Genomic DNA, 18,455 nt, shown 5'->3' with positions numbered 1-18,455 from the left:
GAAGCTGTTTACTAATTTTTAATGCACATACATTATTGCATTTGGCACTGTGAGTATAGTTACTTTCCCTCTGCAAAGCTATAAACATCTTGAAGGCAGAGTCAGTGATTTATATATACTTATATTCCCCCACAGCTTCTGGTTCAATCTGCATACAGAATGTACCTAGAAGATGCCTGATGCATGCACTTATGTGTGTATCCACAAGAACCTAAGGGTATACCCAGCCTTCCTTTCAAATTGACTATCAAAACCTTTAGGCAGATGCCATTTGCATATATGAAATTCCTATCATTTGTCTATCAAGATGGAAAAGATATGGAGATGTGAAGTTGAGTGTGTATTTAGAAAAAAAAAAATTAGTTTGGTCAGAGCCTTGTTGGGAAGTGGTGAGGAGGGAGCCAGAACATGCATGGACATCAGTCCAGATGGCATAAAAAGGTGCCACAAAAGAACTCAATAAAGAAAAATGGGTCATTCAGCACAGCTATTAGGAGATGACAAACACTATCATTAGAACCACTCCAAGCCTTATGTTTCAATGACTCTTGTTGCATAATTAATAATAAGCATGGCTTTGGGGTGCCTGGGTAGCTCAGTCAGTTAAGCAACCGACTCTTGATTTCAGCTCAGGTCATGATGTCAAGATCGCTTTTGAGCTCAAGCATCAGGCTCTGTGCTCAGCATAGAGTCTGCTTGAGATTCTCTCTCCCTCTCCCTCTGGTCCTTCCTCTGCTCACTTGTGCACACACACACACTCTCTTTAACATAAATAAATAAAATCTTTAAAAAAAGTAAGCATGGCTTCATTTTAAAATTATATTCTCTGGTATGAGCCCTGTCAGTATGCACAGAGTATAAAAACACATGATACATTTTATAGCTAAGATTTCTCTGGTGAGAAGGGTAAAAAGTCATGATGATCGTAGCCAACGTTAATTAAGCCCATACTGTGAGCCGGGCACTACTAGGAACATTTTAGGCATTTTATCCTTGCCATATACCATATACATCCCCATTTAACAGATGAGGATACTGAGACTCAGAATAAGTCACAGGGATTCAAAATCAGATCTGTGTGACTCTTGCCTCTAAGGCTGCCTGACCCAGCAGAGAGAGGGTACTTCACTGGTAGCTTGATTATGATGGGGTGGCAAAGCTGATTGTGGGTGAAGGAGCACTTACCTTTCTGGGCTTGATCTTAGTGAGGAAGAGCGGGCTGGGAGGGGAAGGGTGGCCGATCTCTTAACCACCTTTTCACTGTCGATGTAGCTCATCTCACTTTTTGAGCGAGGCACAGAAAGGGGAGATTTTGCTGGAGAAGAAAAGTGGATACAAAAGACTTTCAACAGTGAAGAAAAGCAAAAATGGGAAGATGTCTTCCCTCACCTGCCACCCCCTCTTTCTCCCCCACAAGCAGAAAATTCTCCATCACTTACTGTCTTCAGAAAAGGAGTACCGAGGTGAGTACAGATCTGAATCATCATCTAGTGAACAGAACAAAACATAATCAGGAGGAATCCGGCTGAGGGAAGGGAACCAAGTGGCATGTCCCCCGCTTGCACCATCCTGCACCGGCACGCAGCCACACCGGGAACCCGAAAGACCGAGGGGGAGCCCAGGGCCAGAAGCTACACCACCGTTAGCCCCCCGAGAGCCCACCCACCCAAACAGGGCCTGCCGACCCGCACTCTGGGAGGTCCGTTCATGACACGGGGCTGACTGCCACCTAACACCAAGGAAGCATAGGGACAAAGAGGCAGGGTCGGAAACAGGAGCAGGGACAGGCCCCCAAAAGCTCATGCTGAGTCTCTGGTCCAGTCTGCTGAGTTCCAGAGCCGGCCAGGCCCACTACTGGATAGGCCTGGGAGGCCCAGGGATGCGGTTTCAGCTGCCCACATTGGCTGTGACCTGTCTTATGTGCTGCAGTCCCATACACAACACCATTTACCAAAGAGGGGCTGCGGCTATGAAAACGGGCTGAGAAGACCCTCCTGATCACTTGTGTTGATTCCACCTCAACCCAGTTCCTGGAGTAGCTTGCTTTCTTCGCAACACAGCACACCCTGGCAGGTCTGCTCTGCAAAGGTACTGCTCAGGCTAAGTGTCTGCACTGGGACTCTGCAACAAATCAAACTCACACGGTTTTGGGGACTGCTTGCAAGGGTGAGACAAGCATCCCTTGATACAGAGAACTCTGGGACATGGACACTTACAGAATTGAGACGGGAGCGGAGCCCCTCAGGGAAGTGGCAGCCTTGAACTCAAAGTGAGAGTGCATGTACGTTTACGGAAATGGATTTTTAAATTGGAACTGTCCTGAGGATGTAGGATATTGAGTCACTACAGCCCCTGATAATCACCCCCTCTCCCCAAGCGCTTTTCAAACAAGAGTGAGGCTGCATCCATCAGCCTATTCCGTTTTCTTTTTTTTTTTAATTTCTTATTATTTTTTCCTATCCCGTTTTCTAGTATCTTGTCAACCCGAATTCAGAATCCTTAAGTAGGAAATGAAGACCCAAACTCCCTCCCTTAAAGCTTTAATGAAGAACATGAAGTCACCTGCAAACATAAGCCAAAGAATCCAAAGTCACATGCTGACCAAGTCTTAAGTCCTATCTCTCTGCAAATCATTCTAAGTTTCAGAGCAGGAAAGGCTGGGATGTTTTGTGAAGTATAAATTAACACTGCTATTATTCTGAGTATTATTCAAAGATGGCTTCTCTGGCAGTCCTTCTTCCCCCCTCCTCTCCTCTCCTTATTTTTATCTGCCCCAGGTCTTCCCCAGCCCAATTAAAGGAAAGGTATATAGTACCAAGTTATCTTTCCCTCCCTCTGTCCATCCTTCTGCTTCAAGGATAAGAACTTGATACCAAAGTTGGATAAGACTTACCCTGCTATAAATGCAGGGTGCAAGCTGATTTACATTAACTATTGAGAATAGGGCAGAAGTAAAATGAGATCCAGGAATGTATTTCTGGAGTACTGTTCTGAAGAATTTTGTCTTGCTTGTTTTTGTTTTTTATTTTTAAAAAAGTTTTTGTTGATTTATTCATGAGACAGAGAGAGAGAGTGAGAGAGAGAGAGAGAGAGAGAGGCAGAGACGTAGGCAGAGGGAGAAGCAGCCTCTCATGGGGAGCTTGATATGGGACTCGATCCCAGGACCCCAGGATCACGATCTGAGCTGAAGGTAGATGCTCAACCACTGAGCCAAACAGGTGCCCTCTATTTTTTAATAGAACTTCTGATTATCCTACTGAAAACGCCATGATGTCAAAGAAAACAAAAAATCAGCTCTGCCTACAGAGATCTGACTGGAAAAACGGTGGCTGCCAAATGAGAAATTAGCTTACTTACGAACCAATGGGTGTACGTACTGCTTAAAATCCAGCCTAGCATTTTAGCTCAAAACCCTGTATCTCTCTGAATCACAGAATGACAGCCTATCCATAGATGGTAGTAAGGTCAGGGTTAATTTAAAATTATTACCTGGTTCTTGGAGGTAAGAAGCAAAGTTTTCATGGGGTACACATGGCATTTAGATTTAAAAAAAGTTTAAGCTCTTTATAAGTTTTTCTCCCTAGAGCTTCCTTATGTAGAATTCTATAAGATTTGTTGGAAGGAAGTAAATACTTCTTACAAGATGGAAAAAAAAATAGCACAGCTTGGGGAGTAAATTAAACAGGAGTGAAGGCAAAGAGAATTCGAATGACTGAACACTCTTAATACTACTACTTATTTGGTGGGGGGTGGAAAAAAAATGCCACCCAGCTAAGGCCAACACAGGGCAGGAGCACTTCTGAGTGAGCAAGCTCTTCATTTCTGTGTCCATGGGATCCGAGTCTGACATCTGGATTTCAGTTTGACTTTTAAGATGGCAAACAGAAGTTCACGGATACAAAAGAACACTAGCAAAGCAATTAGGGCAACTTCCAGGGGATGTAAAATTTACTTAAATTTTACCTCTGCTTATGAATACATATAATAGCAGCTTCCATTAAGTGCTGAACAGTACCTGGTAATTTCCTAATGATCTCTCACTTAACCCTCACAAACACTCCTGGAGGTACATAAAATCTCTCACCTCACAGACAAGGAAATGAGGCACAGGGAAGTTAAGAAAATGTGCCCTTAGCCACACAGTGAGAAAAAGACAAATGGAATGAATTCAAGCTCTATCCAACTACACTTCCCTGTGCTGCCTCTAAGCCCTATGACAGGTATGTGTGCTTTGTTCTACTTCTCCCCTAGCCTCATCTACCCAATCCTGGGAAAAGCTGTGGCCCTTCCATTATAATTTTTATTGTGGAAGAGGTGGGGGGGGGGGTGTTGTTTTGAAACTCAAGTCACACACTATGGTGTTGGCCAGACTGACTTCTAGCCCTTGAAGCCTTTGCTCTATTTTTCTGCATCATCCTCTCCCTGGTTATGCTTAAGCAAGTTTTCTGAGTTACCCACTTTTGGTTTTTCTGCTGGTCTCCAGGGACAATGGGCCAAACTGAGTCACTCTTGCTACCCACTTGCTGCTTCTCTTGCTACCTTCTCCTGGCAGGCTAAGTCCACACTGGGGGAGATGGATAGATAGGATGTTAAAAATACCAATGAATGGGAAAACTGGGTACAAAGATAATTTCTCCTGCATTTCTGCAGAGTTAGGCTAATGTTTTTAAGTACAGTTAAGGCATAGTAAATGAAAGGTTTTTCAAGTTGTTTGTGAACACAGACATTGTCTATGTCTGAAATCCTGCCTTTATGGTTTCTTCCAAGGGTTCTTTAAAACTGTGCCTTAGGGGGCTCAGCTGAGCTGGGATCTTGTGATTCCTGCTCGTGGTGGCACTACATGTTGACGATGCCCCTCGGATCCCCAAGCAGCAAACACTAAGCCTTGGCAGCAACAACCAGAACTTCCGGTGCCAACAACTTCCAGGAAGCTCTAATGCTCAGCGGGATTTACTCAGGGTGAACAATCCACTTCTGGAACCCAAAGGCCCCTGCTGGGCTCCAATGTTTACACACTGATGACTGCCCTCTAGGTTTTGGCAATCTATCCTTGGAGGCTCAATTTGGGGATCAGCTACTCCTAAAACTGCCAGGAAGTACATAATTGCTTTTTTAATCACAGTGACTTTAAATGAACGTTAAAAAAAAGACTTTTTTTCCGGATTTGGGGGGTTTCTTTTTTGAGAATTTATAACAATCTTACTTTTCTAAAGTCAGGGGCTCATTTTTGACACAATCTCTTTCTATAGCTCAAATTAATTCCATCTCCTGCTTTTACTTCATACACTTAGGAAGAGAAAGGATCAAGGGGTCAAGAGAGACACACACACTCACCCCACAAAAATATGCAAAGAAAAAGATGTATGCAGAAGTGAGGACAAAGTCTGGGTGGGATCAGAGAGGAAGAATAAGCAAAAGGAGAAATGTGGCAAGGTGGTCAGGAATAAGGAATAGTCCAGGGAGCTGGGGAAGCATTCCCAAAGCTGCCTAATGTTCTGGTTAAAGGCAAATTTTAAGGAATTAGGAAAAAAAAAAAAAAAAAGATTCTGAAGCAGAAGAGAATGATGGGAGAAGGAAAGAAGTAAAAGGAGGAAGACCTGGGGAGGACCAGAGGGCTGGAAAGAGACTCACCGTCCTCATCTCCAGTGGCATTCCTGGCCCGTGGAGGTGGAGAGGGAGTAGCTGCTACTGTCTCTCAACTATCCTGCAAGACTGGCCAGGACTCGGCACTTGCTAGGCGGAGCCCTGGTGCTCTGCTCTCCCCAGGAGAGCAAAGGTGACCACCCCGGCCCCGCCTCCCCTGGGCAGTGCTAGCTGGAGCCATGGGCAGGAGGCACAGATCCTGCCCAGGCATCTTCACAATAGAACTATTTGCTTGAACTCAAGCGAAATAAGGCTATTCTTAGAAATCCTGTAAGGCCAGTAGAGGATTACTTTCCTCAAATATAGATGTGCCTGGGAAAAATCAAATATAGACGTGCCTCCTAACTCCTTGTCCCCGTACATCCTCATCTAGGAATGAGGAGAAAGCTCCAGGAGACGGATCACCATGGCTTGATAGGTCACCACAACCTGGGGATGCCTTGAGACACTTCACCAGAAGGCGGCAGTGGTCGCCATCAGCATCCAAATGCAAGAGGAAAAGCTGGTCTCTGGGACCTCAACCTTCGCTGACAGGACAGCCCTCCACTCCGACAAGGCCAAATGTATTCTCACAGGCCATGGACCATGGAATAACACACCAGATACTCGGTTTTTGTGCTGATATGGAGGCGTTATTTGAAAAGCTCTGCCATTTTGTGGACACAAAGCACATCAGGAGAGCCAACATCATTTGGCCATGTTCAGAGTGGGAAGGCTAGCTCTTTTGAATCTGTAGTCTCCACTCAAATTCTGTATCCAAATCCCCCAGATTGCACTGGCAAGTATGCCCTCTTTCTTGGAGTGTGGGGAAGGGTGGTATTCCTTCATTCCAGTGGTTCTCAGTCTTGGCCATGTGTTAGATCACTTGGGGACGTTTCTTAACTACACACTCCTAGACATCACTGTGGGAGACCCCAGCTCAGTTGAGTGAAACACGACTGATTTAGAAGCAGGGCAAGCTGGATGCTGGAGTTAGGGGTCAGACAGCCCTTGGCTGGAGGAGTTAGTCAAGAATACAGAGTGCAGCAAGGAGAGGTAAAGGAATTAGCAGTGCAGCAGCACAGAGTAAGAAAGTGGTCCTGTTTGGGGTCCCTATAGATCTGTGTTTAAAACCTGGTTCTGCTACTTACTGTGTGATCTTGCACAAATTACTTAGCCTTCCAGAGCCTTACAGCCTCTACTGATGAAATGAGGACTTACCTCGTGGGGTCCCTGCGAGGACGAAACAAGGTAACAGTTGTGATGCACTCGGCATGTGAGGCCTTGTATTCAGTAAGGGCTAAATAGTAGTCGTGGAAGGCGCTGTGGTGGTTACGCTGTTGTTATTATTATTATTATTATGCCTGTGGGCTGCTGAGGTCCAAGCCACCACACTGCTGTTATTTAAAGCAGGAGGCAGGGGAACAGGCAGCCGCAGCTTGTCTAAGGCCTTTCCTCCACAGCTCGCTCCTCCCTCTCCTGCTCCCACTCCAGGAGGAAATCATGGGCAGGGCCTCTGAAGACCCACCCCTGCAGCCCCTCCACATCTGGGTGTGGCAGTGGGTGGGGCTGGTTCGGGTGGCTGTCAACACTCTTCACCCCCACAATCCTTCTGACCAGACATCTCAGATGATACAGAAGGACATCTCTCTGCCTTGAAGAGAGAGAACAGGATGGAATTCACAGACAACCAGCTTTGGGTCACAGAGGAAGGAATGATGGGGAGGAGAGGGTGGGTCAAGGGAAGATTAGGAAAGAAAGAAAAAACTCATTTGCTTAGCCCTACTTGGAAGTTAGTCCCAAAGGATTTCTGGGAAGTTATTTTTGATAAGTTTTCAAGTGACCAGGGTACACAATGAAATTTCAAGAAGTCAGTCTCCTGAATTCATTCTGCTCTTCCTCAAATCCCTAGCCCCAGTTTCTCCCAACTACCTCATGAAACAAAGAGCAATCTGCTCCTGTCCCATGGTGGGTCTCATGGGTGTGAGACCATGAGATTAGCTGGGACTGCTCCCTGTTGGGAGTTTACTGATTTCTTCTCAACTACATTTTAAACTTCACGGATTAAGATGTGATAAATTCTACTTATCTTCTGAAAGTCTGGACAAATTTGCTTTTTCATTATAGTTGGGAGCGCAAGGGGAAGGTTGCTAAGCCGGCATAAATATACTTTCCTATAATCTTTTACTATTTAGGAAGATCAGCTTTCAGACACTTAGAAAGCTTTTTTTATACTGTATGAACAACGAGAATTTAGAGGAGGCAGCCCTTATGCTAGGTTTTGGTAGGTTTACTGCAAATAATCCTAGTTTTAAATTTTGAGTTCAAGCAAAACAAAAAACCCAGCATCAACGAGTTGCCTTGTGGCAGAAGACAAGACTCTGGAATGACAGCTCACATTTCTCAGTAAAGCCGTCTACTTTTTAATGCTCATTAAAATGTGTGGGTAGAACCCCGGCTAGGTGCTAATTTGTCCTTAACACCTTTCTTTGATAGGCATAAATATTTCCCACGTTAAGAACGGTGTGCAGAGCCCAGGGCCACCTGTCAGAAGCACAGGGCTGAGAAGGACCAGAGAATCTCTTATTACTTAAAAAAAAAAAAAAAAAAAGAAAAAAAGAAAAAAAAAACGAAAAGAAAAATAGCAATTCTTTAAAGTGATCTAGCTCAAACATTTCACTCATTTGTGAAAAGCCTTCATGTAACTGAATACATATGTGGCCTATGTCTGGATCTGTCATCTTCAGCAGGAGCAGGGGTGAGATAAAATCTCCCCTATTTTTAAAAGATCTCCAGGGAAGAAAACTTCTTCAATGCTTGTGTTAAAGCCTAATCATCTTGGTTATTATTAATCTTTTATGTTCAATCTAACTTTTTTCCTTTTTATCTTTTATAACAATTTCATCCTTTTTGGTCTTTGAAAATAAAAAATACGAAGATCTGCTTCTTACATTATAGGTGAAATGTTATCGTATCGTCCCTTACTGTTTATGCCTCAAGGCAAAATAACCCCAATTCCCTCTTGTGCCTGACTTGATGTGTACCAAAAAGCAGACGTCATTGTTAGCCAGGGTTGCTAAGTGTAGCAGCTAGTGGCATGGCAGCTCTGGGTGTGAAGCCATGAAACACCATCTTCAGACCAATAGCCAGGCTGATTGTAGAAGCTGCTGGCACCACCTACGGTGGCCTATGGCATTCTTCCAGTTTGACGGAGTCACTGTATTTCTCCACAGGACTTCTCCAGGTGGCCTTCCCCTGCCTGTGGGACACTCTGCCTTCAGGCTTGCCACGCACTTGTCATCTTCCCCACAAGGGAGTCCTACTCTAGAAGTGGGCTGCTGGATTCTCAAGTGCAAATGAAGCACCAGTCAAAAATCACATTTAGTCAAAATTACCCCCCCAAAAGTCTCCATTCAGCTCAGTCAGTTGTTCCTTAAGCAATGCTTCTGGCTAGAATCAGCACCCCAGGATAAAAAGACAAGGTCATCGCACGCTAAACACATTCTTTTTGGAAGAGGAGGTCACTGATTACAATGAAATCATCAGCAACCAGTTGGAAGTCTGGGTTTGTTTGGTACACTTCTTCTCATTCAAAACCAGATATGAAATGGTGGGAAACCACTGACCAGCAAGCACATCAAAGGGAGAACCAAAATGGAATCTGGTATTTTAACTAAAACCGTATCTCTAATGCATCCCAAGGCATCCTTTCATATATGAGAGGTAATAAGAATTTGGTGAAAGAGTGAATGCATGACTTTACCAGTGATGAGAAGGACTGTGGAGAATGGTTTGCTGAGCTAATTAGAGCAGAGAAATACCGAGGTGGCAAGACAGGGCTTCATCCCTAAAAAAGAACTGTGGTACCATGGTCCCAAGGCTCACTCATCAACATTCACCAGGTATATACTGAGGATCTCTTTTGCACCAACCAGCTTTCCTCTGGCCTTCTGGACACATGCTCTTGCAAATGCCACCACACTGGACATAGTGCAGGGCCTTGTCCAACTCCCTGCCAGATATGCAGAGAACAGAGGACATATCTTTACTCATGGCACTATTTTCAGTTCCAACAACAATGCATGGGGCTTGCAAGTGTTCAGTACTAGTCGAATAAGTAAAGTTCAGAGTGCTCAACATCTCATCCTAGGAGAGCATTTAATGAAATTTCCTCTTGCATACCCCTTCTACTTCCCTCTTTTCGGGTCACTCATCCAAAGATCAGATAATCCCTGGGACTAGGGTAATTCTCAGGATGGTGCCTTTAACTTACCTTTTAGAACCCTCTTTGATACCCAGATTTTTTGCCTCAGAAAAGAGTATCTCTTAGATACAAGTGTGGCCATCTTTCCCAGCAGGTTCAAATTCCTAGCCAGCTCTTCCATGAAACATTTTCTAGCTTGGCCAAAAAACCCTTATTTTTAAGAGACATCATCTCCTGCCATGAATGAAATTCATACCTGGATACCTCTTTGGAAATTCCCTACCAAGGAGATATGCCCTGAAGGTCCACGATAAGAGGGCCTAGTGACGGGTTGTTGCACATATAGAAACTGGGTAATTATTCTATTGTTGACAGCAGGCATGCCTACCCACTCTGCACCAGCCATCATGATTGCCTCCCTGAGTCACTGCCCAGCCATCAGCACCATGTGACCACCCCAAATACTGGCAGCTTTTCCCAGAGCCCCACATGTTCAAAACATTATAACTAAGCTACACTGGTTACCCCATTAATCATATAAGCTACACTGGTTACCCCATTAATCATGTAAACTCCAAGAGAACAGTACTAATACTCATCTGGATAGACTCAGGTAATACAGTCAGCGAGGAGTGAGACTACACCACAAAACACAAGGCTGGGAGAAGCAAATGACTGGGAGACAGCCCATTAGTCATCAGAAAGAACCCCAAGGTGAAGAAGAAAGTAACAGTACCAATACAAAGAGAGGCACGTGATTTTCCTTTAATTACCTTCAGATTTAGGACTAGGAGTAGATGCTGGAAACTGGTAGGTAGGAGTGTAAGGATTGTCCTCTGTAGCAGAGAAAAGCAGTGGATTTTGAAACTACCCACCATGAAGTGGAGGAACTGACAAATCCGCAATTGATTCTTTTGAACGATTACCTATTTTAGTGTTATTAAAGCACACAGCATCACACTTAAATGAGATTAATGAATTAGAAAGGTCTTAGTTATTTTAATACAGCACATCATGCAAATGAGTGAAAAAAAATTTCCACCAACCAAAAAGGACTATTAAAACAAAATCTAAAAGCCAAACCTTATTCCTATAATGGAACTATAAGAATTAATTTAAGGCTAGGACAACAGATACACTGTCTAAGGTTGTGGTACCTTCAGAATTTTGCTGGATTTCAGGAAGTTCAGGGAATTGGTACGTAGGGAAATAAGGGTTTTCTTCAGGAGTGTCTAGGCAGAGGAGCAGGTTTGGGAGAGAGAATAGAGGAAGATACAAATGGAGAGAATGAACGAATAGGGATTCACACACAGTTAAGGCTCCTTGAATTCTGGAACATACTAAGCTTCACTAGCGATATGAAAGAATTCAGATTGCAAAATCCAGTCCTTTTGCCTGAATTACTGAGACACATCTAAAGAGACAATATCATTTTTCCTCTTGGACAAAGAATAACATATATACAGGCTCTAGTAAGCTTCAAGTTTCCAAACAAACAGTAGATTCTTAAATTTTTACATATCTCCGTCTACCATTAGGGCAGCTGGTTTTGTTTAGAACATGTAATTTAGGTTGAGTTAATCCCTTTAACAGAAGAGAAATGATGTTGCCTGCAGGGACAGAATCACATACTGTTCACATATGTACCTGTGGCTTGGCATTTGGGCTGCCAAAGCCAGGTCTCAAGATGACAGAGTCACAGAGTGCTGGGGGAAAAGGACTCGGGCTTAAGGAAGTGACTAATAGAACTGACGTCACCCAATCAGAGACCCAGCTTTTGGCATCACTACCATGACTGAGCTTATCCATCCAACCACAGTGGATTTACTCTTGGTTTAGAGACACTAAACACCGAACATCTCAGTATTTTGAAAGAGTTTGAAGAGAGGCACGGCCAGGTTCATTGTGAACACTGCAGGAGCTAATTAACGGTGATGTTAGCTGGTATCTGCAGCTAATCAGAGAGACTAGTTCTTTGCGGCTTAGGCCGACACTGACCAGAATGCTTTTTCTTTGCCTCCATGTGTCATCTGTGCCAGGCGGCCAGACTGGATTTGGTTACAGGGAACGACAGGATGCTCTGCCCATGGGAAGAGTGGTGCCCTTCCCATGGTGCAGCTGCATTCCTGCCTATCAGCTGACTGGCAGCACAGGCGGATGGGAGCTGGTGGGGTCAGGAGCTTCCCGAGCACTGGCCTGGGCTTCTCCCACCATGCTGGATCACCTGCCCCCAATTTGGAAGTGCTTCTCTTGAAGCTTGTGCGGGCTTTGGTGTGTCAGCTCTTGACTGACTCTCTGGGCTACCTGCCAAGTGTTGGCTCCCAGGTGGGGAAGATTATTTTTCATATTACCACCACCTTACAGGTGTACCATACATTCTACTTTATAAGGTAGAATTTGGTCTCATTTGGACCCTGCAACAGCCCTTGGAGGAAGGGAGGGGGGTTGAATGCAGGGAGCTACATGACTGGCCCAGGGTCACAGGTGTGCTTGGGGGTACTGAATCCAGGTGAGGCCAGTTTTCTTCACTCCTAGTTCAGTGACTTGCTCTGCCTACAAGGCAGTCATGGGCTGACACAGGGAGCTGCATCTAAAGCGGGAAGCAGATGGGAGTCAGAGCTGCTCACATCTCGGGCAGGCAGATGCTGGAGCACAGGCAGAGTGCTGGGCTCAACCTGCCACTTCCCACAATGTCTGGGAGGCAGGACTGGAGAGCTGACCTCAAATCCCCCATGTAAGGCAGGGCACAAGCGTTTCCTCCCTGCTCTGCAGATGTATGGCTGGGCTCAGGCAAGCTGGTGCCCAATAAGTTGAGTGTCAGGCCCAGTCTCTCGACATCCTAACAAACCAAGTTTAAGTCCTCACTATGATAGTCAACATATGAACACAGCATAGCTTCTAGAAATCAAAATTAGTACCTCTGTTTAGTTTGTGGATCTGTTTAAACATGGTCTTGTACCAGTCTTTTGATCTCTCGGTGTTCTAGAGAAAAACAAAGGCAGAGTGTAAAATACAATGGAAATGTCAGCACGTTTCAGAACTTCTATGATGACAAAATCATACTGGAAAGAGACATCTGAGGTCAAAACTCACATAACTCTATACATGTTAGTGATCCCACAGTTAAATCTTTATTAAAAATGCAAAACTTTTGAGGAAGAATAGTTAAACCAATGGGTGCCTGGGTGGCTCAGTTGATTAAGTGTCTGGCTCTTGATTTCAGCTCAGGTCATGATCTCAGAATCGTGAGATGGAGCCCCATGTAACCTCCACACTCAGTGGGCAGTCTGCTTCTCTCCTTCTTCCTTTCCCGTTGCCCCTCCCTCTGCTCATGTACATGCACTCTCTCTTTCTCTAAAATAAATAAAATCATTAAAAAAAAAAAAAAAAAAGCTAAACCGAGAGATTCAGATCTGAATCTGCAGAGTAATATTTGGCCAAAAAGCATGAAGGTTTTGAAAAAGTAAACAAAGATCCTCTTGAAATGTGTTCAATTTTTTAAAATTTCATTTTTAAAATATTTTTTATTTCTTCATTTAAGAGAGAGAGAAACAGGACAGCATAAGCAGGGGGAGAGTCAAAGGCAGAGGGAGACACTCCCTGCTAAGTTGGGAGCTTGACATGGGCTTCAATCCCAGGACCTAGAGATCATGACCTGACCAAAGGCAGATACTTAACTATCTGAACCACCCAGGCATCCCTAAAATCTCATTTTTTAGAGAGACAACTAAATGGAAGTAAAGCCTCCTAGAAACATAAGAGGCAAAGAATATTTGCATGCACCTACCCATTTCGGGTTATTCTGTAGAAGTGTAGCTATATTACCTAGGAGAGGGCCAGATTTAGAACACATACATTCAAACGTATCCCACTCTGCCAGCCAATGCCAATGCCAGAGAGTTTTCATCCTAACCACAAAGCTGGGCTGTTGTTGATTTAAGACCAAAATAATACAAGGAAAGGTGCAGATCGGTGGTTAGATCAGGCATTTTCACGTCCACTTTACAGATGAGGAAATGAGGTACAAAGTCAAAATGATGCCCAAAGTCATAGAGCTGGTAAGAAGGTGAGTGGGAAGGCCGCCTCGCATGATGGTTAGGGGTACGAGTTTGGGAGTCAGAGAGACTGCTCCATCACTCACAGGTTGTGCAATCCTGGACAAGGACCATAATCACTCCGAGTCCCTGTTTCCTCATCTCTAAAATGGGAATTACATCAGTGTCCACCTTGTAGAGTCAATAACAAGATCATCAGTCAGCAAGTGGTAGTGGCAATGACCATTCTACCATCAAAATTCCCTCTCTACTTATTATTGTTATTATATACTTAGTATTACTTAGGACCAAACAACAGTTCTTTCAAGGCTTAGCCCACTGTTGTTTCTACTCCTCCTCCAAAGGGACACAAAAAACAGTCCATTCATTACATGGAGACCAGAGAGAAACATATTGTAGCTAGTGTTCTGAGGGGCCCATGGAATAAAAGGGGATTCACCATAATCCAGTTTCAAATTCCCTTGAATTCCATAGGGCCTGCCGAACACTGGCACATCTGTGCAGGGGGTAAGAACTGGGGCAGCCTGGATTCATTCTGTGGCTTCTGTAGAGTCTGTTGCTCACCCTGAATGATGGGGTATGTCCCACTCGGGAGAACTTCTTCATAAACTCATAAACAAAGACCCTGAGCCCCACATTCTCCCCAGGGTTCCTGGACCTGCAATTTCTGAGCATGTTCCAAGGACAAAAGCCAGAGACTGGGAGACACTGCCCACAACATTCTCCCCTTGAACATGCACCAGCCTGAAGCTTCTTAGAAGTGCTGCTGCAGAGAAACTGCTCTACCTGTGTTCCACCCTGCTTTTCCTCGTGTCACTTGAACCCAAAACCTTTTTCTCATGAGACTCATTAGTGCCTAACATGCTTTGGAGAAAGCTGCTGCACTCTGAGCCCAGGACCAAGGTGGGACAGGATGCTGGCACACAGCTCGGGGAGGCTCTGCAGCCCTCAGTGGGTTTAGAGAGTGGACAGAGGTGAGAATTTTCTCATGAGGGCCACAAGTGGGGTCACATGTACTTGGATACACACATGTCCCTGGCGTAGGAAAAAGCCTAAGTAGGACTCATGGGTCAGTATTCATACCCGGAGTGGGATGCCCACTTCATCCATGGAAACATCGCTTAGGTCCTGAGCGCTCTTAACCACCCGCCTGCTGTCATCCTTTGCCTTTTTTTCAGTAGCTCTTCCAGGGGAGGTGGGTTTCTCCTGGGTTGGTGCCAAGTCCTGCTCTCCCACTCTTCTTTCTGACACAGGATCTAGAAGTGAGAAGTAGTCATTAGCTGAAGTTCTTCTGGTGGCTGTGAAGCAAAATTCTCCCAAACAATCCAGCTGGAGGAAGTGTGTTTGCAAATTCCCAATTGGAATGAGTTTCACTTAGAGCATGGGTCAGAAAACTATGGCCTGGCCACCTGTTTTTGTAAAGTTTTATTGGGGCATAGCCACATCCATTCGTTTATGTACTATTTATGTATGCTTTCAAGTTACAGTGGCAGAGCTGAGTAGCTAGAAATGAAACTATGGCTCATGAAGACTGAAATATTTATCATCTAACCCTTTAAACTGCTAAGTGCACATTAAAATTTGATTCAGGGGCAGCCCCAGTAGCTCAGTGGTTTAGCGCCGCCTACAGCCCAGGGCCTGATCCTGGAGACCCAGGATCGAATCCCATGTCAGGCTCCCTGCATGGAGCCTGCTTCTCCCTCTGCCTATGTCTCTGCCTCTCTCTCTCTCCTGTGTATTCTCATGAATAAATAAATAAAATCTATAAAATAAAATAAAATGAAATGAAATGAAATAAAAATAAAATAAATAAATAAAAAATAAATAAAATAAAATTTAAAAAAATAAAAATAAATAAAATAAAATAAAATAAAATAAAATTTGATTCAGAACTAGAGGTTACAGAGAGCTAATAAACATAACAGGTGTAGCCCACAGATTACAAAACTACTTTGTATACTCTGTAATTCCAAACCCTGTCACTTACTATGGGAAGGCATTGTGGCTATGCATGCACATGTCCTGTGGCCATGAGGGTAAACCTCCCAGAGTGCGAGCCTTCAAGTAGCTAATGGCCAGTGGACAGAAAGGGCAAGAGAGGTAGCTATGAGAATGCAAGATGACCAGAGGTGGGTAGAGTCCGCATCATACTTAGCTGAGGAATTTAGGTTCAGGGCTGACCTTTCAGAGCCAAACAGGAAGTAAAGGGTACCCCTGGCAGAGGGAAGAGCATTAGCAAATGCAAGGAGCCTCTGAACTATTCTGAGGTTACCAGGTGCCAGGCACTGTGCTAAATTCTTCATATATATTATCTCAGTTCTCCTCCCAATAATCCTATGAGGAAGAAACCATTACCTGTCCATTTTTAAAAACAGTAAAGACCTGCCTGAGGTCACACGGCTGCCATGTGTTCAAGCTGGGCCTTGCACTAGGGACACTTGACTCCACTGGTTCTCTCTGAGCCATATCCTGTCGTAGCTCCCTCAAAGATGGCACCAAGGCTTCAGGCCCGGCCTGATCCAAACAAAAGTTAGTAAAGGGACTAGGCTGGGAAGGCAGGGAGGGATGGCTGCTTCCATTCCAACACAGTAACTCAGTGAGACGTCCAAGTAAAAATGCCCTAGGAGAAATAGGGGAGCGGAGCCCTTGTGAGGGGCCCAGGCAGGAGTGCAATTCCTGAGCCATCAGCATAAAAGTGATGGAAGAGGTCAGGGAGATAGATGGAAGAGTTTGTGGAGTAGTAAACGTGAGCAGAATCAAGGGCTGACGTCACATGCTGAGGGATGCTACGGTGACAGGCTTGAGAGCAAAAGGGATCCCCCAAAGGATGCAGGAGTTATCAGAGGGAGAGGGGATGAACCAGAAAGGAATAGCGAGGCTTCACTGAAGCCAGAGAGGACAAGATTCCAAGAAGTGAGTGATTCCACCCATGGATGGATGGATGGATGGATGGATGGATGGATGGATGGATGGAAGGAAGGAAGGAAGGGAGGGAGGGAGGGAGGGAGGGAGTGAGGGAGGGAGGGAGGAAAGTGGGGAGGAAGGGAAACTGAAGCAGAGACAGGGCCATTCCATTAGGCAAAAGAGTCACGGGATCACCCTGGGGGGAGCAAGTTCAAGTTCAGAGGGCAGTGGGATGGATGCCAGACGGCAGAGAAAGGGATGAACATGTGAGCAGGATGTAGGGAGGTATCTAGGGAGGGGGTCAGCACACAAGCACAGACAATGGCAGGTGGGAACCACAGAGGTCGAGAGGTTAGGGGTCGAAAAGGTCTAAGCCAGGGGAGTCAAAGTCCTGGTGGTGATGCTCCCGTGGGGAGGCTGAACAGGGCCAAGAGGCGCCCTGGCAATCAGGTGGTGCTCAGTTGGGATCTGTTCATTGACTGAGGGAGAGCATCTCATCCTTGATAAAGGAAAGGGTGCAGAGTGCTGGGTAGAGACCAAAATCCGGTAAAAAAGGAAGGGCCTGAGGGCACATGTGAGGTTGTGCCCAAGTCAGAGATGTCCCTGCGTGTAGGAGGGGCTGGGGAAGTGGGGAACCAGTGCGTCCACATGCTCAGGTACGACAACCTTCACCACTGGCCCTGCTGGCAGAATTACCCTGCCTGGATTTCCAACTGACTTCCCACACAAGTACTCATTCTGTGACCGCAGAATGGTTTCTAAACCCTCTGTGCAAGACCTAGCTCAGGGTATGCTTCAGACAACCGGATCCCTGGCATCATAGCCATGAGCTTTGAAGGATGTTGAGACCAGACTGGACTCTTGGGATGAGTTCTCATGTTCCTAGGCAATTCCCACAGAAGGCCAAGGATTTGGCAGGAAGCCTGGAAGTGCAAGGGGATTTCAAGTTACTGAAGTCTACCCTAAATATGGCTCTGCTGAGCATTCTCCTCCTGCCTGGGAAGGTCTTCCTGAGTGTCACCAGGAAGCAGCAGGGGAGGCTGATTTCAAGCTGTCTCGCCTGGTACTTGGAGGCGCTGACACTCCTCACTCCAGCATCCTCTCTTAAGAAGTAACAGATCACAAACTTGGCATTCTCAGGGTTTCCAGACCCAGAGAAATGTTTTAAATTGTTGGGGCAGGTGGCTCCAACAACAATCACTTAACTACAAAACTCAAGTTGACAGTTCATAGATTTGTTCTAAAGCTATCAGAGTTCTTCGGCTCTACAAAAATTAGCCCTGAATTATTTTACTTTGGAAGACTGTGATCATGTGACTCATGGTTGAGTGGATTTCAGTGTACAGAGAGATGAACTGCAGCCTCAAAGAAAGAAAGTTGTTTCTTGTTTTACATATAGTGAAAACCTCACACAACAGGTCTTATACCATGAGGGTGACAGGACTACATTTGGCATGTATAGGACAATGAGGGCCTCGTGAGCTATTTCGTGAGAAATAGCTCACGAGGCAAATACCAAAACCTCAATAGGACATCCTGGAGCATTTCCTTCCAGTTTTACACTGAGCTTTTACAAGGAAGGTGCTGGAAAGGGCCACTACATAAGTGACAATGTTGGCAACCTGGCACAGGGCCTCAGTGCCTGTGGGCAGCTTCCTTTCCTTCACACC

At 45.2% G+C, this 18,455-nt stretch overlaps 1 protein-coding gene across 50 annotated transcripts in view; it reads right to left on the bottom strand.

Annotated features, from left to right (window-relative positions):
• Positions 1 to 18,455, bottom strand: part of SORBS1 (sorbin and SH3 domain containing 1) — a 228,098-nt gene that overhangs the window by 64,285 nt on the left and 145,358 nt on the right. For 21 of the 50 annotated variants that reach the window (XM_077878259.1, XM_077878263.1, XM_077878261.1 and 18 more), the window contains 6 exons: positions 14,965 to 15,137; positions 12,745 to 12,808; positions 10,984 to 11,058; positions 10,600 to 10,662; positions 1,440 to 1,487; positions 1,186 to 1,315 (listed from right to left, as the gene is read on the bottom strand). In XM_077878259.1, coding sequence (XP_077734385.1) covers positions 1,186 to 1,315; positions 1,440 to 1,487; positions 10,600 to 10,662; positions 10,984 to 11,058; positions 12,745 to 12,808; positions 14,965 to 15,137 — 553 coding nt within the window. The remainder of the gene's footprint in view (positions 1 to 1,185; positions 1,316 to 1,439; positions 1,488 to 10,599; positions 10,663 to 10,983; positions 11,059 to 12,744; positions 12,809 to 14,964; positions 15,138 to 18,455) is intronic. The other 29 variants (XM_077878278.1, XM_077878276.1, XM_077878284.1 and 26 more) reach the window with 2 other exon arrangements.

This window comes from Canis aureus, chromosome 29 (assembly GCF_053574225.1).
Source record: "Canis aureus isolate CA01 chromosome 29, VMU_Caureus_v.1.0, whole genome shotgun sequence".
Classification (NCBI taxonomy): domain Eukaryota; kingdom Metazoa; phylum Chordata; class Mammalia; order Carnivora; family Canidae; genus Canis; species Canis aureus.
This window is presented reverse-complemented; position numbering and strand designations above follow the sequence as displayed.